At 36.5% G+C, this 27,877-nt stretch overlaps 1 protein-coding gene across 3 annotated transcripts; it reads right to left on the minus strand.

Moving 5' to 3' along the window:
• On the minus strand, positions 1 to 27,683 carry PCYT2 (phosphate cytidylyltransferase 2, ethanolamine). Of its 3 annotated transcripts, none has more exons than XM_034412891.2 (13): positions 27,528 to 27,683; positions 20,980 to 21,068; positions 14,323 to 14,484; positions 13,789 to 13,855; positions 13,247 to 13,331; positions 12,016 to 12,060; positions 10,627 to 10,765; positions 9,688 to 9,770; positions 9,504 to 9,581; positions 6,071 to 6,136; positions 4,822 to 4,887; positions 4,040 to 4,128; positions 1 to 3,091 (listed from the first exon to the last, which is right to left on the minus strand). In XM_034412891.2, exons 1-13 carry the CDS (start codon positions 27,605 to 27,607, stop codon positions 2,971 to 2,973), a joined length of 1,170 nt encoding a protein of 389 aa, XP_034268782.2. In that variant the 5' UTR covers positions 27,608 to 27,683; the 3' UTR covers positions 1 to 2,970. The 3 variants fall into 3 exon arrangements, with proteins under 3 accessions (XP_034268782.2, XP_034268783.2, XP_034268784.2); XM_034412892.3 differs by lacking the exon at positions 27,528 to 27,683 and adding an exon at positions 26,777 to 27,390; XM_034412893.2 differs by lacking the exon at positions 27,528 to 27,683 and adding an exon at positions 17,401 to 17,459 and having other exon boundaries at positions 20,980 to 21,059.
• Between the last annotated feature and the right edge of the window lie 194 nt (positions 27,684 to 27,877).

The following is a 27,877-nucleotide window of genomic DNA, read 5'->3' on the forward strand; positions in this document are numbered from 1 at the left end:
CCAAGTTCCAAAAGTTTATTGAGCCGGGAAGCAGTAAACAGCTTTGACATTTGAAATTCACAAAGCATTCCCATAATTTATTACCCTACGCTCTCATTCCCCAAGGCAGAAACAACCTATCAACAAACATCAACATAAAAAGAAGGGACTCCTGGCACTTAGAGAGCAAGGAAATGTAAAATGCAAAAGATTTTGGGCTATAAAACAGCAATAAGGTATTGTGAGTAACTCTAGCTCTGCCAGTCATTGCTCATTGCCTCTGATTGAGGTAAACTGAAATTCCAGATTCAGACTCTGACTCTGACCACCCGGGAAGACAGAAATTAAATAAGTCTGACATTTTTAATAACAATTTCAAACAACTGGCTGCCAGGGGCAACCTCTTCCTATGGAAATATGCAGCCTGAGGTAGATTTAACATTTTTGTATTGCACTATTTGCATTTAATGACAAATCCTTTCAAAAATTCTCACTGTGGTAAAAGCCTAAAGGAGTCTCATATTTCAGAAAAATTAATTCAAAAATGGTAACAAGCTCAAGATTAAAATCAAACAGGATTCAGAAGGATAGAAGTTTCTGGGCAGACAAGCTATTTTGTTAATTTAAAGGGAAAGAAGGGTCCAACATTTTGGCATGTCTGGGCCATACTGAGTGTACAGGAATTGTCTTGGAACATATATAAAATGTATAATGTAATTAATGTATGTAAATAACAAACTTCCTTAATTTTTCCTATTTTTAAAATTACAATCTTGTGGGACCATAACTTACTGTCCATGGCTGAATGTGGCCCACAGGTTGGATATGGCTGGTCTAATGAAAGCAGCCAATGGGTAGGATATTGGTCCAGGAAAGGAGAACAGGAGCCTGGACTGGGTCAATCCTCTTGTACAGATGGACAGCAAGAGTCTGATATTAAATAGATTGACACATGTTTTATTTCACAAAGGAAAAAAATCCATTTAAAAGCATGTCAAACTGAAGAACTGCTAGCTGACATGATAAAGAATCAAAAGAATAGGGGTTTTGAAGTTATCTATTAATAGTTATCTGGAGAACAGACTAAACAAGCTCCAAAATCTCTTGTCAATTTTTTTTCTTACTAAAGGGAAATGTATTGTATTTCTATTTAAATTATACTAATTATTTGCCTCTATATGTTCCTATGCATAAAACAGAATACAAACTTATTGTCATTTTATGACTTCTTTTATTGCTTTTACTGGAGTTCTAGATTTTTGGGATAATTTAGTATAGGAAGTTCTGCATCCTCTCTCCTTCAAAATGTCAGCTATGAAATTCTATTGATACATAGTGTCCAGCACAAGAAAAATAAGACCTTTAATTAAAGATGTTTTCATAGCAGTTAGAGGTTATCTTGGGAAACTTGCAAATAAACTCAAGGATAATTGCAGAAATTGTCCAATCAAAAGAATTTACATTTGAGTTTCCCCTCAAATGTAAGGGAATGGAGAAATAGTTAAAAAGAATTATATCTCTGTTCCTGTTGTGATCAAATGTAGTCCCTCAAGCTACATTTCAGTAAAAGAAAAAATGTTTTGGGGATAAGTTTGATACCTCATTCCATGTAGTTCACAGCAACTGTAGATATAAAGTTTATCTTGTGCCGTTCCCACAGTAGAACAAATTCTAGCTATTTTTGAATAATCATTATTAATATAATAAAAGGTTGCCCTTGGAAACTCCTGTCTTCACTTTATATGCTAAATATTCTGTACTTTGACATATATATTTTACTGTGTCAGTTAACAGCTAACATTGTATGGAGGGGTCATCTAGTGCTCTAGAGAATGTATGTAAAGGTAGTATGGGGATAAACGATCATGTGTTTTCTAATCACTATATTGAAGTATTTTACACTGCAAATGAAAGAAATTCCTCAAGCACTGACTTGCTTAGTCCATAAACCTTTGGTTGGTTAAGTTTCAACTGTTTTTCTTTCAGTCCTTTTAGCTTTAATTTCAGACTTCAACTATAGATGCTAGTTATTAAGATTTTATTAATATCAATGGCTGAAAATATACAAGATCAAGATTGAAAAGAGCCTGTTTGGGTGAGAATGAAGCCCATCCTCATATGTGGCCCTCCTGTGTTCCCCATCATGTGTGAGAAAGAAACTTTAGGCAGTAAGCTTCATCGCCAAATCATCCAAAGTTAGCAGTACAGTACAAAGCATTTATAAACAAGGGACAATATGCTTTTCCAGGATGTAATTTGTGGTCAGTATGGATCTTCTGAAAAGTAACTTTGGCCACAGTGAGTTTTCTAACGATTTCACTGTATTTTTGTGCTATGGTAGCAATTAGTACTGCAGCTCTCCCGCTTAGCTATGGACCTTAACAGACTTATCTGTACACAAAGTAAGGAAAGCATTATCTGAAATTAGAGAAGTCCACTGAACTCCTTCCACAATTACAATGGGGAAAGATTCTGAATGCACCAGATGTAAGGCAGTGTATACAATTACAGTTCTTTCTTTCCAGGTATGCTTAGCTGGGAAATATAGTGGTAAGTTTGGCTGCATCTTGTTTCCTGGAAAAGGAACAACCTCTAATGGCATTTAGCAACCATTGCTGTTTACAAAGGACTCTGAATCCAGAACGGATGATTTGATATATTTGAAAATTATCTCTGGCAGGCACAAATTAAAGAGATATTGTGAGATGTTTAAATTTCAGAAGATGATTTGAGAGAATTCCCTAGTTTCAAGAATGCCAGTAGATAAAACCCTTAGAAGTTTGCTAATTTTCATCAGAATTTAAACTGGTTATTGGAAAAACATTGCTTCTCAATTAACTAGACAGCAGCATCCACCTGGCTCTTCTCTATGGACAACTGATTTACTTAAGCCAGGAAAACTGTGACCACAGGCCTAATTCAGCAGTGTCCTATTCTCCAGGAAAGTTTGCTGGTCCAGAAGAAGAGGATTCTCCAGCACTCTTCCCCATGCTAACTTTCTTGGTTCCTTAAACCTATCTTCTGTTGGGCTGCTTCCTCCCTTCTTTTCATGACCTCCAATACAGCCAGCTCCTTGGCTTCTTTCTTCTGATTCCGAGCTTCAAACTCCAGCCTACAACAACCAAGAGATCCATAATTGTATAGAGATTTAATTTCATTGCACTTGTTCAAATTGCTGGGCAACTCTGATGTTCTTATGTTTGCTCTGAGCTGTTTCTAAGAATTTTCTTCTACAAATCAGATGTATGGTGTTCAGAAAGCAGGAAAGGGTGCTTCAGATCCCCGAAGGTCCTGGGTCATACAGTGGCCTCAGGAAAAGTATGGCTCTTTAAGAAACAATGATCAATACAAAGATAGTGCCCAAGCTAATCCAAAGCATAATTTCCTGTTTAAATCCAAATACTGAGCAATTAAGAATTTATCATGTCTTCTTCCTAGTTTGTGAAAGGTATTCTAGTTGCAATATTGATTATTTTTAAGGAAATCAGAATATAACTCAATGCTACTATAGGCAGCCCTGGCATTCTGTGACCTACATATTAATGTAGACCTGAAACTATAGGAAAAAGTTTGAGTATTCACATGATATTGTAAAAAATATATCTTCAGAACCACAGTTGTATAACTATGCATTGAAGTGGGTAATTCACGATTTGTGGACTGCACATGACCTCCAAAATACATTTCTGCAGCCCTGAAAATTAAGCTACCAAATTTAGTAGAAAACTATTCAAAGGTGGCTACATGATCTTCTACTGTATAAGGATTACTTTAATATACTTTAATACTTTTAGGTAACTGTTTCAAGATGTCCCAATCCCACCTGAATGAAATCAAAACTAGAAAAATATAATAACTTTCACTCTAGCTCTCAGTACTGCGAAATCAAAATATATTCCCAAACAAAACAGAATAATTCTGTGTAGGTTCTTCCTTCTGTAAATTATTATTTTGTGGGTAAGGCTTAGTGTTGGGTCATAAAAAGATAGGTCCAATGAAGAGTTTATAGCAGCAGAATCAAAATCCTATTATACTACACACAAAATTACAAGCAGCTAACCTGTTCTTAATTATTCTTTTCACTATCAGATCAGTGGTGAGATTGTTGCCACTGTCTACCAGCCGGAAAATACCACGTTTCTTAGGTTCCTGTAGATACAGAGAATAGAATGAATTGATGAATGAATGAATGAGAAATGAAAACAAAAACTCTTGCAGCAGAAGTGATGGCCAGGGGTCCCATTTAACATGGGACTACAACTGACAGAGCAATGTTATACATTGGTGGGTTTAGGAGGACTCTCTTGGATTTGGGGTCTGTGTGTCTTTTCTTCTTCTTTTTTCTTTCATCAACTACTTTAAATACTTTATAGGACATGATGTGCTATCTCAACATGGAGGAAATTATACCATCAATTTTCAGGAACAGTGATAAGATATGATTCTAGAAAACCCCATCCAAATCAAGGATGTTTAAAAGCCAAATATAATCTCAGTGTTTTTGGTGCCACCCCTGCTTTTCAGCCATTCTCAGGAAGACAGCATTAATTCTTATCAATTAGGCTGAAAAAGTTCCACGGATGCATATATGGCAGTGCAGAAAGAAAAAGTCAATAAAACAATTAGAATTGGAGAAAGGAAGGAACTCTGCAGTTTAGCATAGCAATGAGACAATTCACAATTGGCCACAAAGTTGATAGCTCAAATAGACTATAAGATATATTCTTACTGTTCTTCTCGCCACAGAGTGGTTTAAAAATGCCGAAATAAATTTATTTCCCTGTCATATATTGTGAAACTGAGGCTCAAATAAGGGAAAAAATAGGTTTCCATCGTTCTTACCTCATATGGATCTGATCCATCCTTGTCAGGTACCACCTCAGTCATCCCATGGCACACAAGATCCACCTATACAAAAGGAAAAACTATGATCATCTTCTTTAGTCTTTCTTTGTCTGGAGGCTGGCACAATATAGCAGGCATAGCTCACCTATATGATATAGGCAATATGTCCCTTTCTGAAGCCACTATATATTGGCAAATGCTCTAAAGTGTATAACTTCCCAACTGTCTCCCTGATGTTGTCGCCTCACCTCATATCCACTTCAAGCTATGTCCAAATTATCAATGTTCAAAGATTGAAAGAAATAGATTATTTCCCCATTCTGCTTAACAGCACCTGAAATTCTATTTCCACCATTAAGAACATTATGATCTATATGTCTAAAACTTTGTGTATAAGTCTGTGTGTATATAGCTTGAAGTTGTGATAGACTTGAAAAAAGTTATTTATGACCCATCCTCAAATTTATGGCTGCTCCACCACTTCCATGGTTACATGATTATATTTTGTAGCTTTTTTACCATTTTCCAGCAAAAATTACCCACTGGATAAGTTGGATTTGGATTTATGATCACATGATTTGCTTAACAATCACCTCTCTTTAATAACTTTTAATGACTATTATAAAATCAAATCCAATCATGTGGTGACTTATTATTACAATGACTTATGACCAAAATTATGGGCTCAATTGTGTTCGTAAATTGAAGATTACCTGTACTCTACACAACCCATGACCATTTGGGTCATTGTTTCAGAGATATTTCCTCACCTAAACAGAGAAACAGAATGACTATGGGTGGGCAAAAATTGTGAGAATAGGAGTGATTTCCAACCTCCTGCCTCATTGACTTTCCTAGCAGGAGGCTGGTAGGGAGTTCGGGAAATGGCAATCGTGTGATTGCTGTTGACTGCAGCAGCACTGAAACTGTCATAACTTTGCTAAGTTTCATGGAAGTCATGGTTCCCAGATGCATTCTGTATGCCCATTTAAGGTATGTTGATTCAAAAATTGTTGCCCCATGATGCATCATTTTGCCCAATTTGAAAGTTTTTCATCAATCAGACCTAAGAATTTTAGTAATATATAGACTGAGACAGAGTGACAGACAAAGAAAGAAAGAGAAAGAAAAAAAGAAAAAGAAAAAGAAAAAGAAAAAGAAAAAGAAAAAAGAAAGAAAGAAAGAAAGAAAGAAAGAAAGAAAGAAAGAAAGAAAGAAAGAAAGAAAGAAAGTCAAACATCCTCACCTTGAAATGATCGAGCAGATCGGCAGTGACTGAATAGGGAGCTCCAATCACTACTTCAGAAACATACTAAAGACAAGGAAAAGAAAAAAAGCCAGCCATAACTACACGGTCCACACATCTATTAATTATTGCTTTAATTAGTGAATTTTGAAAAGTAAGATTTTAGGAGACAAATGGAGCATTGAAAGATTCCATTAGATAATGAGACTTATTTTTGTGGCATGTGCTAATAGGGCTATAGTTCAGAGAAGTAATAATTGAAATCTGTGTCTTCTAAAACAGGGGTCCCTGACCTTTCCAGCTCTGTGGACTGCTGGTGGTGGAAGGAAGAGGGAATGGTTTTATGCAAGTGAGCTGCTTGCACAAATGCAGCTTCACACCGTTTGCATGGTCTGATTCCCAATGGGCTGGGTCACAGACTGGGGGTTGGGGACTCCTGTTCTACAAGTTCCACCAGAGAAAAATAGTCTCTCTTTTATAAAATGTCTAGAGCGAGCCATTTTGGTATAGTGGTTAAGGAGTTGGCCTAGAAACTGTAGTCCTGCCTTAGGCATGAAAAATCGACTCAGCAACTTTGGGGCCAGTCACTCTATCCTAGCCCAACCCCCCTCATAAGGTTGTTGTAGTGGAGAAAATAGGAGGAGGAGGATGTTTTAGATATATTTACTGCTTTGAGTTATTTATAAAGTAATATAAAGGTCTAATAAACAAACAAACGAGTTCTCAGGGAACTCAGGAAAACCCCAATGATAAAATATAGGTTTTAAGAAAACTAGAAGACTCTGAGTTCTGCATGAAAAACCAGCTGGCTATATTTGGGCTAGTCATGGTCATTCAGCTCATCCCACAAGGCTGTTGTTGTGGAGAAAATAGGAAAAGTTGAGCTGCATATGAAAAAAAGGTAGGATAATTTTTTTTAAAAAATGCTTAGGAAGCTCCTGACAAAGATACTGGCAGTCCTCAACTTGGAACAGTGCATTTAGTAACCGTTCAAAGTTACAACAGCAGTGAAAAAAGTGACCTAGGACCAATTTTTCACACGACTGTTACAGCATCCCCAAGGTCATGTGATCAAAATTCAGACGCTTGGCAACTGACTCATATTTATGATGGTTGCAATGTCCGAGGGTCATTTGATCACCTTTTGCGACAAGTGAAGTTAACGAGGAAGCCAGATTCACTTAACAGGAGTGTTACTAACTTAACAACTGTAGTGATTCACTTAACAACTGTGTCAAGAATGGTTGTAAAATGGGGCAAAATTCACTTAACAACTGTCTCACTTAGCAATAAAAATTTTGGGCTCAGTTATGGTCGCAGGTAAATGCACTTGTAAATGCACCATTCTATTCCCCATTAGCCTTTCTTAAATATTAGGTACTTAAATATCATGAACCCCATCATATCATTATTTCATTATTTGTTTTTTAAAAATTTATGAATTTGGAAAAGTTTAAAGAACATACGGGTAGACCACAATTGAGCCCAAAATTTCTGTTGCTAAGTAAGACATTTGTTAAGTGAGTTTGCCCCATTTTATTACTTTACTTGCCACAATTGTAAAATGTATCGCCACTGTTGGTAAGTTAGTAATATGATTGTTAAGTGAATTTGGCTTTCCATTTATTTTGCTTGTCAAAAGGTTGCAAATGGTGCTAACAAGACACAGCAATGGTCATAAGTGTGAGTCAGTTACCAAGCACCTGAATTTTGATCACATGATCATGGGAATACTACTAAGGTCATAAATCTGAAAAACGGTCATAAGTCACTTTTTTTCAATACCATTGTAATTTGAATGATCACTAAATGAACTGTTATAAATCTAGGACAATCTGTGCTTTCTTTTCTTGAGAAACATTCAGTTTTTAAAAATGTATTTGTTTTTACTCTACAGCAGGGGCCCGTGGCGTGCTTAGATCTGGCCCACGGGGCTGCCCTGGAAACAACGAAGGACTGGCTTGCAGTGCTTCTGCCAGCGAAAATGGAACTCGGGTGGGGCACAGCCCTCCCGGGTTCCATTTTCAATGACAGACAGTTGCAGGAGGCAGTTGCAGCCAAAAACAGAGCCTGGGAGCCCATTTTCTCTGGCAGACATGAGTGACATCAAGCTGGCCACGCCCACCCTAGCCACGCCCACTCCAGCTGCTCCCCCCCCCGAGGTCAAACACAACCGTGATGTGGCCGTCAATGAAATTGAGTTTGACACCCCTGCTCTACAGTTATTCCATGGAATTTAAGCAGGGGTGAAATGCTCCCGGTTCAGACCGGCTCAGGCGAGTAGGTAGCGATGGCGGCAGGCAGTTCAGAGAACTGGTAGCAAAAATCCCTGCCCCCGCCCCCCATGCCCAGCTGAGCCGCACGATCATCAGAGCCTTTTTTTTCTTTTAAATGGCTCTGACCAGCCAAGCTCTGACGATCCCAGCTGAGTTGCCTGCTAATCAGGCAACTCAGCTTGGATTGCCAGAGCCATGTAAAAGAAAAAAAAAAAAAAAAAACTATCTCTGCCTGCTAATCGATAGCAAAAATCCCTCCCCTTCCCCCCCCCAGCTTGCTTACTTTAGCTGCTGGTCGCAACGCCTTGCTGTAATCCCTGCAATCGATTGCATCAGCAAGCAACTGAATCTCCCTGCCTGCAATCAAGCAGGCAGGGACTTGTGGACTTCAACTCCCAGAATTCCTCAGCCAGCAAAGCAAAGCTGGATGAGGAATTCTGGGAGTTGAAGTCTACAAGTCTTAAAGTTGCCAAGGTTGGAGACCCCTGTTCTATTGAGTAAGTTTTTTCCCCCCTTGGGAGCTTTATAAAAGTAGTTAATTGGGTTTTTTTAGTTGTTCTTTTTTTAGACCTAGCCATTTAAAGTTTAGGAAGTTTTAAATTTAGCTGCTTTTATATAAAAATAAAAATAAATTAAAATAATATTTATGCAGCTTTCTGAGATTTAGTGTGTTTCTGTAGTGTTTCACTCTAACTACACAATAACACAAAATCTCACAAAGTTGTATGTGGAATTTTGTGTGTGTAAAGTGTAAAAGTTGGTTTTTTGGGTTTTTTGGGTTTTTTGTGGCTGTGTGAGGTTCCTGCTTGTTGCAGGGGCCATTTTGGGTCTAGCACAGCTGCTTTTACATTGTGGGTGAGCCAGTTGTGTTGTGTTGTGTTTTGTAGGTTAAAAAAGGGCAAAGGGCACGCCCACCTGACCAACAAGCCACGCCCTCCCAGTCACCTTACCACTAAGCCCCACCCACTAATTAAGCCACGTCCACAGAACCGGTAGCAAAAATTTTTAGATTTCACCCCTGAATTTAAGACAATATTCTTGGGTCACTAGATCATCAACCAAGGCAGACCTGTTTCACTTCAGGATGGTTAGCTATATTTGCTTTACTTTCACTTTATGTCCCAATTAGAAGAGAATGATTCCAGCCAAATACTCACTCTACAGGCCAAAACACTGAGAGTTCGTTCATGCACATTCATTATGGGATAGTTCTTGCCCTTATAGAGATTCACTTCCTGTAATTAAATTATAGCAATTAGCATCAGATACTACATTCATCTCCCCAGTAAGTGAAAATGAGTAAGTAGTCATCCAACCAAGCCATACAGAATTGATACTCACTTGGTCAAAGTGCAGCCCAACAATGATATAAGGACGCTTTGCTATTTGGTGTGCTCTCTCCAGAAAATCCACATGACCCACATCTAATGTATACATTAAGAAAGCAAACCTTGGGCATTAAATGAAGCTAATGAGACATAGATAAGTTTTTTCCTTTTCACAAGCCCTCTATTTCTTTTCTTAGTAGCTCACAATAGTTGTAGATTACAAGACTTACAATAACTAGACAAGGCTCATGCTCAGAAAAAATTCTGGAATTGATTGCAGGAACTATTGGCTAGTGCTTGTTATACTGCAACCTTTAGCATCTGCATCCTGGGTTTTTTTAAAGCTATGTTTATACCTAAAATTAATTGACATTCATCCAGCATTCTCTAAAGATTGAGGGGTAAGGCACAAAATAGTAGCTGAGTAAAGTAACTATTACAAAATAGAGACAGAGAGCCAGATTTATTCTGGGGTGGGTGGGTGGTGGGCAGGATAGATGTGGCAAATTCTGTTTAAGAGGGTATTATTTGGGATGAGTTTTCCCACTGGAGGGCATAATACATCTTGAAAAAAGCAGCATTCCATTTTCTTGAAGTAGGCTACAGTATATGTGTCACTTTATTCACATTACTTTCCTAGATTAAAATAAAATCCCTTATCATACAAGGTTTTTACAGAGATAGTGAACATGCCTGTGTTATAATTCTTTTGAAGTTTGGAAAAATCACTAAGAATTCTCAGCTAAAAGTATACTTTACTGTTAGATAAAGCTACGTTCGCCTAAGTTCCTAACTGGAAGAACTTGATTTAGCATTTCTAAGTCAAAACAACCTGAAGAACTGGTTAAGATATGAAGTATAGGCAGTTCCAAAAACAGGTATCAGGACTTCCTAATTTGCTGCAAGAAACTCTTAATTCCATTCTTCCCCAAAGAAAACAAATCTAGGATACGAAAAAGATCAAAGGCGCCTGCCACATAGATTATGGTATCTCCAGGTTGAGGCTCCTTGCCAGATGCAAATTGGATGATCTTCTGAGATGTTTGCAGGAACTGAGAAACTCCAGTCCAGGGACTGTGACCTTTAGGGCACTGGAGAAAAAAAGAACATCTTCAATATTTTTGCAGCTTTTGGAGTTAGTACTCTTTGAATATAAGGAATGCAATTTGAATTAAATAGTAGGTTAAAAAATAATTCTAATAAATCTACTTATATATTAACCAACACTGATACAGTAATTGCTACAAAAAGTTAACAGACCAGTCTAAGTATATATATAAATTTAAAGGTCATAATCACAAAGAATTGACACCAATTAAAGGAATTTAAAAACTCTTCACAGCAAACCTGGTGGCGCAGCAGACTAATAGCCTGTCAGCTGCCTGCAATTACTGCAAGTTCGAATCTCCCCAGGCTCAAGGTTGACTCAGCCTTCCATCCTTTCTAAGGTAGGTAAATTGAGGACCCAGTTTGTGGGGGCAATAAGCTGACTTTGTATAAATATACAAAAGTATGAAGGCTATTGCTTAACGCATTGTAAGCCACCCTGAGTCTCCAGAGAAGGGCGGCATATAAATCAAATTAAATAATAATAATAATAATAATAATAATAATAATAATAATAATAATAATAGATTAAGATAAAACTGAAGTCATAATAACTTCTTTATCATCAAATTAAATATATTCAAAATGAGTTTTTCCTATATTTCTATTTGTATTTCAAATTCCATTGCCCATTTTTATGTTTTTCAATTGAAACAATGCATTCATATAATTTGAAATTCAAACTGAACTACAGTAGCACGGTATCATTGTGGCAATAGCATTTATTTTTTACATAAAAAATTCAATATATATTGCTGCATTGATACTTTAACCCTATAGAAGATATAAAAAGTGGAAGCTAACAGTAGGTTGCTAACCTCTCTACTTCTATACCATGATTACCCTCTTGAAGCATGACAATAAAGTTATTCAGTAAAAGGAGTAGGAAGGCAGAGGATTCCATAGAGTTAGAATTATGCCCATTGGTGGAAATATTATGCAAAAGGACTTGTTTTGTTATTTTTATTTAATATTTATTATTTTATAGTCTACATTTTAGAAGATTTTACATACCCATATATACCCTCTGTCTTCTTTTGTTCTGACTTATGTATTTAATATATGCATAGTTAGTGCTAGAAACTGTTCAAAGTGGAAAGGAAGATTAGCTCCACCAGGTGGCATTCTTTGGGACTGCTTCTACAACTCAGAATGACTTCATCGAAGAGGAGGAGAGATGGAGAAGGCGATGAAAAGATCACATTTGTGATGTGCCTCTGGTGCCAAGTCTTACCTTTCCTAGGTTATCTGCATGCTTCCGATAATCTGTTTCTTCAGCCTAAAATAGAAAAGAAACATATTAACGGTAAAGACATATCAGTGGCCCATCCATCAAGTGAAAAGAACATATGGAACTCTAAATTAGGTATAGCAGGCCTGCCTTTCCTCAACTTTGCTCACTTTTACACCCCTTGAGATTAGTGCTGATTCCTGCTGACTACATGGACAACTCCATGAAGTTTTCTTGGCAGCATTTTTAGAAGTGGGTTGCCACTGCCTTCTTTCTGAGTGCTGAGAGATAAGATACTCAGCTGGCTTCTGTATTTTAGGATTAGAATTTAAGACACCCAGGTTCTACACTAAACCAGTTCTCATTAAACATTTTACACCCATGTAAAGAAAATCTCTCAACTGAAAAAGGTACAGTTATGCAAAACTTTAAAAGCATGCTTTGTTCTAACCACACCTTGAGCTTTACAAGACAATGTGTACTTTGTTCCCCTGCCTAAAGGAAAGCAAAACCGCCATGTTACTTTTATTTACACCATTCCAAGCCCTCTTAGGGCTACTGGAACTGTGGAATGAAGCCAGAAGAGACACAGAGTGAATTATGTTGCCTCCCTGCTTTAATGAGGTGAAATGTATTGACCTCATAGTATGAAATGCCTGGCTGTGTAAAGGACAGATACTTTACATACTTTTAGAAACTAACTCAGCAACAGTTCAAAAGCACAGTATGGTCTTCCAACTTCAGCCCCAGAGACAAACAGACTAAATATATTCTTAGCCCAATTGCCCATTTAGTAAACTGTCATAATTTAAGCACTATTCCATGTATATATAAATGCCATTGACCTAAATTAAATCTTGACCCATTTGCCAAGTAAGGCAACCTGACCTCCTCTTTCCAAATCCCACCCTTAATTGATGATCCACATAATAACATTTCAATGGTAAGTTATTTCCTTTCCTTCTTGGCAGCACATCTGACTCGTATCGTATCCACTTCAAATAGCACTTCCCTAAACATAACACTTTTACTTTGTTTTGGTGTCTGCTGCCTGTATCAAACAGCAATAATTCTGGAATCATGTCAAAGAATAATCAGACAGCTTACAAACTTCCCCAAGATTCATCTGAGAAACTCAAAAGCTCTCTGATCCAAAAAGCATCCCTACATCAGTGGTTCAGAGTATTGAAGGAATTGGAGCATCTTGGAACTCGCTAAGCCATTTTTCACTTACAATGTTGCTGTGATGGGCCTTGGTCATAAGCAACATCCGGCCAACCAGATCTGTAGTGGACACTCCCTGGGTGCGTTTACATTCCCTGCAACAAGACAAGATAAAATGGGAATTTTACTATCCACTATTCACAATGTTAGCAAAGTCCTTCCTTCTAAATCTTTTTGTTTGCCTGAGAGTATCTTGGCAAACTCATTTTTTTCCTTATTTTTTTAAAAATGTTTTGAGTTTTTAACAAGAAAATAACCTTCGTAATTGTTAATGATACAGAACACTAAACAGTAACCTACTATTTCCCATGTTTCCCTCCTCAATCCTTTCTGTTAGGTTACTAATAAATTCCATGGCTTTTGGATTAAAGGATTTGCAATCTTCACTTATTCATAGCTGAATAAGAGCTATGGACAAAATCAGATCAATATAATATTAATCTAATATAACATTCAAAACTTATAGAGGAGAAGCAAGCTATGGATACAATGGAAAAAAATTAACAGAGCATTTCAGGATTTTTGAGCAGAACAACATAAATAGGGGTTTACCTATATCTCCCAGCTTTCTTCACTTCCTCATAAGTATCCTTGCCATCTGCAGTAAGTGTGATGTCATCTATTAAAAAAACACTGCTGATAAATTGGAGGAGCTGCTTAGGTAGTCTAATCAGCAAATTCCTATAATATGCATTTTAATTATAGTAAACAAGTATGCAAGCTGTTTAACAGTGAAGAAAGATTTTCGCTAGTTATCTTTCTCAGTCTTGAAGATAATCACTACAATCCAGCAATGCTGTAGGAAGGCTCAGGCTGCACAACCTGACTTGGAGAATTGCAAGCAGTGTTGATCTCCATTATATTTCTGTTCTCAAAAGCAAGACACGTTGTACTATTATCAACCCATACTTGTATAGCTTTATTACGTTATACCAGTTGCACAAAAAATGAAGATAATGTATATTAACAAAGATTGCAAAATAAATGTACCATTTGTTTTTACCTGTAAAGCAGACTTCTAGTAGCTAGGTAGGTATGTAGTGAGAGAAAAAGAGATAAGTGGGTACATCAAACTTCGGTACTCACCCCCATGTACACAGAAGTCACAGTTGTATTTATCCAGAGTTTCCAGTATTGTGACATAAGGAGCTCCCTGAACAATCTCATCTACCCACTTGATGGCCTTCACCATTTTGTATCTTTCTTCTTGAGTAAAGACAGGGGGGCCTTTATGTTTGGATATTTCACCTATGATTTAGTATAAAAAGGGAGAGAAAAAGAGGTGATTATCAGGCCTATGTATACATTCCATGCCACTGTTAATTTCCCAAAAACTCCTACAGAAGGAAAAAGATTTTAAAAATCTGGATAGCCTTTAAAAATTCAATAGTGAGCTTCAATTAGCTTGCCCCAGGAAGCAATCTTTGCTGTACAGTACTACAAGATGGTGAAGACTTTGAAGCAGGATTGTTCTTCTCCTGATTAGACAATTGCCAATTGTTTATAATAATTTAATTTTTATAAAAAATACTATTTTATGAGGGACATATATATTTATGCTTGTTTAACCACTGTATATTGCTCATTCAGAAAGAAGCTTGAGTAGGGTACAGTATCAATTTTCTTGACAATGAATATGAATATTCCAAGTACAGAACTTAAATATTGATTATTCTGGACAAAATAACATAGCTTACTATTAGCATTACCATCCAAAAATACAAAATCTTCCAAACACATTGTGAATACCAATGTATATGCCAGACTGTTAAACCATATTTCATTGAGGAGTCATGATTTTCTGACACCCAGATGCAGAAATATCCCAGCCTTTCCCTATATTCTGAGGATAGAAATTCTGAATTCTTTTAAAACACAAAAGAAGAACTGGAGGAGGGAAAACAGCTATAGACCAAGAATTGGGAAGCTGCGATTTTGTTTAACTCTGCAGCAGCCTCAGAATTAATATGTTGAAGTACTCAGGGAGCAAGGTATTCAATTCAAGAGGAATATAAAATAAAATAAAGAGAACAACTAATGACGGAGGGACATAGTTGTTAATGGTTTTCTTATTTATATTTATCAGAAAGATTTAAAATACTTATAATAATTAATTGCAGTGAACAATATAAGGCAGAATTTGAAATGAAATTGTATATAAATGATGAATATCTTCATTTAGCAATTGCTGAAATGTATAAACTTTTAATAAAATTTGCAATAGAAGAAAGTCAAAGAATTTAGGATAAAGTAGGCTTCAATTTTGGTTAATAATATACAGATCTAACAATGTGAAAATATGTGGTTTAAATGACTGAAATTTGTGTTACAATTTTAGAAATTTTATTAAATGATGTAGTGTTGGTATATGGCACCAGAAAAATGATCCAGAATGTATAAATATTCTTCAAATTTATGTTGGAAATGTGAACAATTTTTTTGATCATGCTTGATGGATGTGTAAAAAAGCTAGAAAGCCTTGGGCTCAAATACGTATATACAATGATTCAAAGGATTTCAAAAGACTGAACTTTTCCTTTGGGGACTGATGGATAAATAGTTAAAAAAGAGCCAAGGAGCACTGTTTTGCAGTGAGATTATTGTATGCACAAAGTTTGAAAGATGATAGAACTTGCTGAAAGGGATAAGTTGACTTGTTTGATTAGAGAAAATACAATATCTAAATCCCTTATGGACTTTTTGCCAAAAGAAAAAGAAAAAAAACCCTTATTTTTTAGGCTTTGATGATTAGACAGGATAGATTATAGAAAGAAGAGAGTTATGATGTAACTTTAGAGAGAAGTTAATATATAATTGTACTTATAGCTGGTGTGGAAAAGATTGGAAGCCATTTTTATATGTTTCTTTATATCTTTTTTCCTGCATGTATATGTGTATGTATATGTATATGCATATTTGTTTCAGGAAAAGATTACTGCAAAAAACACAGGTAAAAGTATTTAGCTAGGAATGTTGCATTTTTTAATCTTTCCGTTATGTGTTAAAGTGTCCTGGTTTTTAATTTTATTTTATACAAGTTTGTTAATTATTTGTACTTCAGCTTTTATGCATATCCTCAGTTTGTGCATGAGATAATAATTTTAGAATCTTTCTGATCGTTAATGATTAATTTGAAGCTTCCAGCAACATACTTGTAATTGTGGTAAAATGCTTATTTGTAGCAAACTAGTAAATCCTGTGGTCTGCTGGGAGTATTACAATTCTTACGTAAATGTTCTTTTTAATAAGACTATTTTTCCATAATTTGAATAGCTTTATAACTGATCTCATTCATTATTAAACTCTGGCACTTGGGGACATTTAAAATTGAATAGCTTATAGATATTATAACATATATTTTCTTTCTTTAATAAAGTTTGATTTTGTTTATATCTTATAAGATTGGTCTATCTCCTAAGGGTGAGAGAGCAAGGGATGAATTATCTTGTTTACATATTTTTGAGCTACATGGCAAGGACGTGCAATATTAAAATTATTCAATTTTTTGCATTTAATTTTTTTTTCATGTTTCACTCACTAGAAAGAGAGCACATGTTGTCAGAGCCATATATCTCTCATGCACTGAGATGAGGGGGTGAATGCTAGTGAGGTGACTCTAGAAAGTAGGCTGTGGCACTGTGAATTACCAAGTTTCCGCCTGAAAACTAACATAGGGCCGGGATGTGAAGAAGACCCATATAGCTTCAGGAGAAAAAGTGCTAAGACCTCCAGCATCTGTTTCTACAGGGTCTATTATTTTAAGTTTAACAATATTAAGAATGAACTCAGATTAGAGGATTACTAAGAACTAAGGTTCTTAGGGCATTAAACTAAATAATTCCAAGAAAGATGAATCACGCTAAACTAAAATCAATCCAATGTGTAACCATGTTCTTCTAAGATGAAATGTAGTTTGATTTGATTTGGTTCAGTGTATTGGGTATGCTCTACAATGCTCCACAATTTGAAAAGTATAGTTGATGGCAATCTTTTGCAGATTCACAGAATACCTCAAATGTCATGCCACTAAAATTTGGTGGCACATTAAAGACAATCAGCAATGTAATTTTCCACATTGGAAAATAGTTTTAACATATCAATTTCACTTAAAAAATCCAAACTGTCAAAAATGTTTAAAAAGAAAAAGGATTGAAAATTACTAACCCTAACCCTCTGATGGTGTCACCATGTCAGTATCATGGTCCATGTATGACCCTCAGCAGCTGAAAAGAAAAATGAAAATGAAAGTATGGCTCTTGGGTCCAAACAGGATGACTATTCCTGCTTCAAAGTTAGTGCAAAGTGTGAACCCCATCAACTCAATAAACAATAGTTAAAATTAATAGCTTAGCAAGATATATGAATCCAGCCATCTCCTATAATAGGAATTGGTTTGGAGCATTATTGAGTATGTTGGTTTAAATACATTTAAGGTAGGGAAAACATATCTCTCCCTTTACCCCCATTTTTAAATGTTCTCTGTGTCCTTGTCATGTTTTAGTTGGGAGTTTATGAAGCCCTTTAAAAAAAAAAGCTCTAGACAATTTTCCCCCTTTCCTACCTGATTTTAAAGAATATAACTGGGCACACTTCAGTAAAATAGTGGGATGAAAAGAATGGACTGAACATGAAAGCTATTATATGGTCCTGCTACATTTCTATTCTAGTTATTGTATTATATGAGTTTGCTATTCATTTTATTTTTTTCAGGTCATAAGGTGGGTTCTGCTAGAAAGAAAAAGTTTGATTTCAACTCTCATAAAAAACTAACATTGTGGGATTATGCCTATTTAAAAATTCTGAAAGATTTTGGGTGGGGAGGGAGAACTTAGGCTAACAACGAGATTACTAAGTAGACAATTTCAAAACCCTTAAAGTTTTATAAAAGGATTTAATTTAATTTAATTTAATTAATTTAATCTAATTTAATCTAATTTAATTTAGCATATGATGAGAACATGACAAATTACAAAAGGAATGTACCGTAATTTATCTAATACAGCCAAATAGCAATGCCGGTAGATCTTGGTTAACAATGGCAATTGGGACTCGTATTACCATTAAATGATGCAGGAAAGCATGATGTCACATGACAACACTGCTTAGTGATGGCAATTCCAGCATTCTCAGTTGCCATAATGAAGTGAATCACTACAGGTCATTAAGTGAGGATGTAATGTGATCACCTTCTGCAAGTTACTGCTGTTTCCCCATTGATTTTGCTTATCAGAAGCTGGCAAGGAAGATTGTAGATGGCAACCATGAGACTGGGATACTGCAATATCGTAATTTTGAGCCAGGTGCCAAGCACCAGACCTCAATCATGTGACTACAGGGACACTGCACTAGTCAAAGCTCCAAGGATCAGTCATAAGTACTACTCATTCAAGGCCATCACAAATCTGAATGGTCATTGAACAGGTAGTTGTTAAGTGAGGAGCAGCTGTGTTCACAAAAACTTTTGTTTTCATTGTTTGATCCTGATGCCTCAGCAGACTCTAACATTTCAATATATATTGGGAAAAAAGCATTTACAGAGATTTAATCAACAATGTATTATTAGCAAATGTTAATAAAAATAAATTTGAATAATAAAGAAGAAATATGGCAGAGAGTTATAATAGTTTTAATATGTTATACACAATTTAAAAACCAATTTAATTCAGCAAAAATAATTTGTCAGGCTCATAGGACTCCCTAAAAGTTGTTAAAATAGCTTGGCTTTTGTCCATTTTATGCTGGAGATGCAATACCTTTGGAAGAATTTTAATGCATACATTGTGTTCATGTCCACTATAGGTAGTCCTCAACTTAAAACCATAATGCCCATTGCTAAGCAAGGAAGTTAAGTGAGTTTTGCTGCATTTTACAACACTTTTTGCCACAGTTAAGTGAATCACTGCAGTTGTTAAGTAAATCACAGCACTGTTAAGTGAATCCTGCTTCCCCCATTAATTTTGCTTGTTGGGAAAGTTACAAATGGTGTTCACATGAATCCTGGACAGTGCAACTGTCATAAATATATGCCAGTTGCCAAGCATCCGAAATCTGATCATGCGATCATGGGGATGCTACAACGATCTAAGTATGAAAAATGGTCTTATGTCATTTTTTTCAGTGCCATTGTAACTTCAAACGGCCACTAAATAAATGGTTGTAAGTCAGAAACTACCTGTAATTGGTTAAATAATAATACTATGCTGAACCAAGTTCTAGGCAGGAAATTAATGTTAAAAAATGTCAACGAGTTAAAATATATTCTGAAAAACTGGAATTTAACAATTTATGAAGACGTTTGGATAAATTTGTCTAGAATGCTACAAAGGTAATGACTATATTCTTCTGGAAAGACGTTTCTGTACCAAATTCTAAATGTTGTTTCAGGGAAATATGTCAAACTCAGCCCTTGAATTAATTTTGTTTCAGCAGAGACAAGATCAGACCAGATGATACCATGTGGTCTATATTTAATTTTAAATTTTAATGATTTATATCAACACATGATTAAGACTCTTGAGTATAAAAGAAGCAGAAACTAAAAATTTTGGACTCCTTTTTACTCTGCTTTTAACTTTTGATTTCTTCTATATATTTCTTCTTTTGCTTTTTTTCAGTTTCCTTTTTTCCTCCAGTAATATTTCCTCTAATAGTTCATTAGTCTTTTCCTTTTATTTATGAATGATTTCCTATAATGGTGTTACACTATGTTATATGTAAGTTTGTTATCACATGCTATCAGTTGTAATGTCTTTATAAAATCTAATAAAAAATAAAGAAAACAAATATTAAGAACATGAAAGAGCAACTTTGGCAGACCAAGGATTGCACATGATCTTTGACTGACCTATCTTGACTAATTTCTGAAAAGTGGACAAAAAAATAAAAAACATAAAATAATAATAATAATAATAATAATAATAATAATAATAATAATAATAATAATAGTAATTGAACTGAACTAGTTGTTATGATTAGTCTTGGTGTATTTAATATTTTTTCTTTCCACCATGTTAAAAATATAATTCATCTCAAAATTTTGGAGAGATCTTTGGGGAAGTACCCAAGATTTTGTGGAGATTGCAGGTTTTACACCATCAACCTATCTCCAGTTGAAGTTTGACCATGCCACTTGAATTCTTAATTCAATATAGGTCAAGATCTAAATAAATCCCTGGAAGGGATGGAGTCTTGTAGATCACAGGCGACAATATCAGGTTAGATTAATATATATGTTGGTCGAAAGAATTTATTTTTTCTTCCTAGATTTTCTCACAAGTGCATGGTCTGGTTTTTTTTTTCCTTTTGATGAACTGAATATTGATCCATTAACTGCGATATGACCAACCAGCTTGTTGCCTAAGCTTCATATCATGGGATAAAAGAGAGTGACTGACTCAAAGTCACCCACCTGGTTTCTATGCCTAGTGTCTTAATCACTAGACCAAACTACCTGAAATGAATATAAGAGCCAATTAGGCCTAAAGTGTAGAGCACCTGTGAGATCTAGTCCCACCTTAGTCATGAAAGCTGCCTGGATAACTTTGGGCTAGGCCCTCTCTCAGCCCAAGTCACATCAAAAGGTTGTTATTGTGGGGAAAATAGGAGGAAGAAGGAGTATAGTGTGAGTCCACTGCCTTGAGTTATTTATAAAAATAATAAAGGCGGGATAAACAAACAAACAAATCACAATTTTAGAAAGGCATCAGACTTCTAAAAAGGAAAATAGTAATACAGTTTCCTTACCATCTGTGTGGACACCCACAATCAGGTAATCTCCCATTGCACGAGCTTGTCGCAACTGATTGGAATGTCCATAATGCACCATATCATAGCTACAAAGAAACAAACAAAACTAAAAGTAACAATGGAACTTCTGTAAAGGCATGTTAATGCTTGTTTTCACAAGATTCCACCATTAGTATTCATAGAACATAACAGTCCTCAAAAACAAAGAATTTACTCACTGTACCATCAATATTGCTTTTTAGTGGTGTCTACAGAATTATTAGCTTTCAGCATCTGCCCCTTTTTTACAGTGTCAAGAAGCACATACAAAAAGGGTGGAGCTTGCATTGCAATGGTGAAGCTCTTTCGCCACTCCCTTCCTTTTCTCCCCTTACTTCACATGACTACTCACAAGCAGCAAATTGTAAATTTATTTTCGATTATGTTACTAGATGTTTATCCATTGTTACTGGTTTTTCTGTTATTTTCATTCCTCTGCACTTCAAATTTTGACTTCAGGCATCTATAGCATCTATAATAATAATATTACAGTCTAGATTTCTAATGAATGGAAAGTATGTATATTATCAATAAATTTAGATATACTTTTACAGTATTTCCAAAGAGCCATAGGTAAAAAGTCCAAATATACTTAGAATTTGAAAATAGTTTTCTGATCTGAAAGAAAAATTAAAATTGTGGTAAATGCAGAAGTTCTCATTATCTCTGCTGTATCAATAATATTGAAGGATTAGAGGCATTAGAGGGGGGGTGTATTCAGTCTCCTTATTCAGAGAAAAATGGAGATGAGTAAAGAAAGCATAGAGTGAATGGGAAACGGCCATTTAAATGGAAAAAAATATTTAAATCCTATCAATTTCTCAGCTATCAGAAATTCTGAGAAAAGAAAATGAAGAAAAAAAATCCTTCTAAGGCAGGGCTGTCAAACTTGCGGCCCACAGGCCAGATGCATCACGTGCTGGCCACACCCACGCCCGGTTTAGTGAAGGGGGAAAAAGTCACAATACGTAACGTGATGACGCCGTGATGACATGAGTTTGACACTCCTGTTCTAAGGTGTTCACAAAATACTTAATATCTTAAATGTATTTCTTTAAGAACTTTTTAAACTCAATACACATTGGACTCATTCCTTGTAATGGTATGTTCATAACACTGACAATTCTACCTTGATTTGGCTATTGCCTCTTAATAAGCTTTTTAAATATAAATATTGCCCAGTTTTTGCCTCCCTTCTATTTTCCACCTACCAATGGATGTGAGTGTCTTAGCTAAAGATGGAAATTCGACTGGGTATTTTCAAAACTGAGAAAGTAAAACTGATGACATATTTCTTATCCTAACAATTTTTGGGAGATTGCTAGTATAGCTTTAAAAAGAGTTGCTTCAGATAGAATCCAAAGTACATATCCATAGTCTATTACTCCCAAATTCCATTTAAGCTTGACTGGTGAAAATGCATCTTGAATCCTGTCACATTTATAAGCCCTTTCCTTTTTTCTGTTGTTTTTAAAATTTCCCTAATAAAAGAAACTAGATGGTTTGCACATTTTTTTGGTTAGCTTAAAATTCAGCTCAAATAAAATCTAAGTTTCCACAATTACATTTCTCATTTGTCATTTCTCAATATTGGATATGATATTGTTGCCATTATGGAAACTTGGTGGGATGAAACCCACAAATGGAACATAGAGCTAGAGGGATTTAAATTATTTAAAAGAAATAAACCAAATAAAAGAGGAGGTAGAATTGCACTTTATATAAGAAATAACTACATTTCTACAGAAATAGAGCACAACAATGACAAAAATTATCTTAAAATGCATTTGGGTCAATATTAAAGGGAAAAAATGACATTGCCATAGGTGTATAGACAGCATCACCACCAGATGGATTCGTAACTGGCTGACCAACCGCACTCAACGTTTAGTTCTCAATGGAACTGCATCTACATGGAGGGAAGTATGCAGTGGGGTACCCCAAGGGTCTGTTTTAGGCCTAGTGCTCTTCAACATCTTCATCAATTTTTTGGACGAGGGGATAGATGGGGAACTCATCAAATGCAGACAACATCAAGCTAGCAGGAAAGCCAATACTCCAGAAGATAGGCTTAAGATACAGAAGGATCTTGACAGATTTGAACACTGGGCACTATCTAACAAAATGAAATTCACTGATGAAAAAAGTAAGGTTCTACATTTAGGCAAGAAAAAGAATGCACAGGTACAGTATATGTGGTACCTTGCTCAATACTAGTAACTGTGAGAGGGATCTTGGAGTCCTAGAGGACAATCACTTAAATATGAGCAAGCAGTGTGCTGCAGCTGCCAAAAAAGCCAACACAGTTCTAGGCTGCATAAACAAAGGGATAGAATCAAGATCACGTGAAATGTTAATACCACTTTATAATGCCTTGGTAAGGCCACACTTGGAATACTGCATCCAGTTTTGGTCACCAGATGTAACAAAGATGTTGAGACTCTAGAGTGCTGAAAAAAGCAACAAAGATGATTAGGGGACTGGAGGCTAAAACATATGAGGAATGGTTGCAGGAATTGGGTATGTCTACTTTGATGAAAAGAAGGACTAGGGGTGACATGATAGCAGTGTTCCAATATCTCAGGGACTGCCACAAAGAAGAGGGAGTCAATCTATTCTCTAAAGCACCTGAGGGTAGAACAAGAAGCAATGGATGGAAACTAATCAAGGAGAGCTGCAACTAAGGAGAAATTTCCTGACCGTAAGAACAATTAATCAGTGGAACAACTTGCCTCCAGAAGTTGTAAATGCTCCAACACTGGAAGTTTTTAAGAAGAGATTGGATAACCATTTGTCTGAAGTGGTGTAGGGTTTCCTGCCTAAGAGAGGGATTGGACTAAAAGTCCTCCAAGGTCCCTTCCAACTCTGTTATTCTATTTAGTACAGCTTCTCTGATTGATAATGACTAGAAAGAGTAAACAATGAAAGCATTCTACAATTAAATGTGCCTAAATAAATTAATACAGGATATTTTATTTTGCTAAAATAACAAATTATTTTTTCCAAGCTAAAAACAAAAGTGTGTAAGTGGAAACATGGATTACATATTAATAAAATAAGAATACAGTTTGAGGAGAACTTCAATCCTTCAGGTTTAATTTGGCTGTAGCCCAGATGTTAGCAAATGCCAAGCAGTTTCTAATGGGGCCCACACCTATCATATGACAATTCAGAAGAGCCTTAGTGCCAGCGTTCCCAGGGGTTATCTTCCAGGAGTCATATGACTCTAAATCCAGTTTCCATGACAACTTCTGGAACAGTTCCAGATCCATGTGTCCCCTTCTTTTGTAAGTCAACTGGGATATGGCTGATATTAGTAGCATTTGCAATTTAAAAAATCCTCCAAGACAAGTATTACAGGATGTTAGATTCACTCACACATGCTTATAATAAATAAATACATTTTCTATGATATCTTGTTGCCAATTTTATTTTCCTTCGTCTTCCTGATATCATGAAGCTGTTGATTACTTCCTATTGTTTGATTCCATTTTGTTCCTTGTGTGACATTCTCCCAACTAGTTTGTTTCCTTTCTAACTTATTTTACAAAAAACTAAAAGGTCCCTTCGCTATAGATTTTCATTTCATGTGGAAACTCCATAGGATACTTCATTGAAATCTGAGTAAACTGTTTGAATATCCTTAGATTTACCATTATGATTTCAACTTGTTAGTAGATCCAATATATCACCTTTTTTTCCCCCAAATGGCACTCTACTCTTGACTGATTATAATTTTAAATATTTCCTTTATCATGTTTTCAGGCAATAAATACTGAATGGTTTATCTTATTCCTTTTTTTTTCTTAAAAAAAAAAACAGGAAATTTTCATGCTGCTGCTGTTAAGAAATTCCATGGCTGTTGATCTTTAATCAGTTATTGTTTCAGGCATTCCAATAGTAATTATTTGCACAAATCCAACTGCAATATATTGCTGTGCCTCAACTTAAGTGATTTCCAGCAACTATTGGCACACACTCATGTTGTTTTTATGACAACAATGCAGAAGTTGTTTACTAGGATGTTTTTTTAAAATTGATTTTCCAGTCTAATTTACAGTCCTGAGAATAACTTGAGTGTATGTAGCATTGCCACCATTATGCTAATTTGGATAAGATATGATGATTTTGAGCTAGGATTAGAAAGAAATGAATGGCTGTTTGGTTGATTCAGAATGAAAGTAGGCCTAACAAGATCAGGGCATTACTAAGTAAACATGTTAGGGAACATTGAAATACTTTTCCACCAAGGGTTTTATAAAGATGCCAAGAAGTCTACATTGTTAGGATTGTATTATAAACTATTACAAAGAAATAATCCTGCATAAATCACCATAACTACAAAAAGTGATAGTAATGAATAGGAGTAAATTTGTTTTACTTAGATTTTTTTATAGTAAGTATATATAAAAATATAAAAATATTACTTTCAGAGATAACAATTTTGGTGGAAGCAGCTCTAAAATCCAATGTGATTATGAAGATAAAATTGGTTGGGTAAACTTAATACAAAAAGGGATGCGGTGGCTCAGAAAGGGACATGGTGGCTCAGTGGCTAAGACACTGAGCTTGTCGATCAAAAGGTTGGCAGTTCAGCAATTCGAATCCCTAGTGCCACATAACCGGGTAAGCTCCTGTTACTTGTCCCAGCTTCTGCCAACCTAGCAGTTTGAAAGCATATAAAAAATGCAAGTAGAAAAATAGGGACCACCTTTGGTGGGAAGGTAACTGTGTTCCATGCGCCTTTGGTATTTAGTCATGCCAGCCACATGACCATGGAGACCTCTTCGGACAGCGCTGGCTTTTCGGCTTTGAAAGGGAGATGAGCACCACCCCCTAGAGTTGGGAACGACTAGCACATATTTGCGAGGGGAACCTTTACCTTTAGTACAAAAAAATACTTCTCTACTAAACTATAGGAAAGTACAGAATAATTCCATGAGGTACTCTCCAATTTGAATTATCATTTCAGTATAATGGAACTTATACACCACTTTATATGGCACTACACTGGTGAAACTGCCAAATTATCTGCTCATAAAACAGATTACAAATTTGACCAGTAACTGAAAACTATAACGAATAGTTTGTTTAAACAATTGCTGTAGAAAAGCAAATAATTCTATTCAAACAGTATTTGACTAACCAAGATTTTGTCTATTGATTTAGAATTTTAAATATTGATTGGGAAGATAACAGAACTAAAAGAGAATAATTTTGAAACTGGCTCACAGTCTTCATGTTAGAAAGATAGTCACAGAAACTGCAATTCTATAAAATGTTGAATTCCAACTGTCATGCAGTTGACTTTATATATGTTGACAGGAAAGAACAGGAAATACAAGCTATTACAAAATTCTGGGAGAGCAATATTACTTCTTGCAATGGTTTACCATTATTATACCATCCCTACCCATTTACAAATACAATTTAGGCCAATTTGACAGGTGACAATAAAAGTTAATTTACGCCAGTGATAAAAATCATGAGTAGATAAAAGCAAATAGTGTTTCGTGACTAAACACGGTAGCTTCCCAGAATGTTTAATCATCTCAAAGTATGTCTTTGTGGGCAACTCGTGTTTATAAGCCTATCTAAACTCCAAAGTCCTTTTGACATAGTACAGGGAAGAGTACACCCAGTCCTTTCATACGGGTTAATTCGTTTATTAAAAAGCTGACTGTTTCACAAACAAGTCAGTCAGAAGATAAAGAGAAATCCCACAAGAACATATTAACCACAGCTACCAACCTACCGTACTACTGGAACTGCTGCCAAATGCTCGACTATGGGATTGGCAGCCTTGAAGTCAGCTCATCTTGAAAACTCAATGGATGCAAATGGCCTGCTTATTAATGTCTGCTGCTTGCGCACACATGCTCAGGCACATTACAGGTTCTGTCCTTAATGAGCACATCTGGCAGACAGAAACCTCAAGCATTTCCCTCCCTTCCTCCCTCCAAACGAAGGAGTGCCACAAGACTCCACCAAAAATGCTGAAGTGGCGCTTGCCAAAAGATTGCAATTTCAAATGAGCTGCACCAAACACTTGCGTGATTCAACCCTATACCACACACAGTCCCCCTCCCCCTCCCTCCCCCCACGTCAATCATAGCTTTAAAGTAAATTTAGCTCTGGTGGTGGAGTCTCCTGATCTAGGCGCACTAACTTTTACCGTAGCCCCAGATGAACCCTGGCAGCAAAAACAACAACAACAACAACAACAACAACAACAACAACAACAACAACCCAGTGTGCATAAACGAGCCCTTAAGCGGGAAGGAAATGAGCCTGGCCGAGAGCAGCACAGGAGCCAGGCACGGACGGGGCCGTTGAGAAACCTCTGAAGAGAAGCCGTTCAACCGAAGCGGAAGCGCGAGGGGCGTTGCCATGGGGACCCGTTTCGGCGCGGCAGCTCCTCGACGCCTAGACAGCGGTTGCCATAGAAATGCCGAGGCTAGCATCCCAACTACAAGGTCCATCTCTCCGCTGGAAGGGACACTCACCATCCGTCGCACCAGACGCGCACAGGCCGGGCGGTGGCGCTGAAAGAGGAGGCGCCTCCGGCAGCTCCGTTCCGCAGCATCTCGAGCGAGAGACTGCCGGACAGACGGCTGGCGTCCCGACCCCGCCGCTGTCACTTAGTCCAGGACCTCCCCCCTCCCCGCCACGTGACCAGGGAGGAGCCGGAGGTGCCGAAAGCGCCGCCGCGCTCGCTACGTCCCCCCGGAGGCCCCGCCCCTTTCGAAAAGCCGCTCGGATTGAAACGGTGGCGCTGGGCCGGCCGGCGCAGGGAGTGCTGAACTGGTCGGCCGAATGGAGATATTCGCATTTTTCTGCCGTCCAGGCCGCAATT

Source organism: Pantherophis guttatus, chromosome 2, assembly GCF_059756535.1.
Source record: "Pantherophis guttatus breed Tessera chromosome 2, ASM5975653v1, whole genome shotgun sequence".
Classification (NCBI taxonomy): Eukaryota; Metazoa; Chordata; class Lepidosauria; order Squamata; family Colubridae; genus Pantherophis; species Pantherophis guttatus.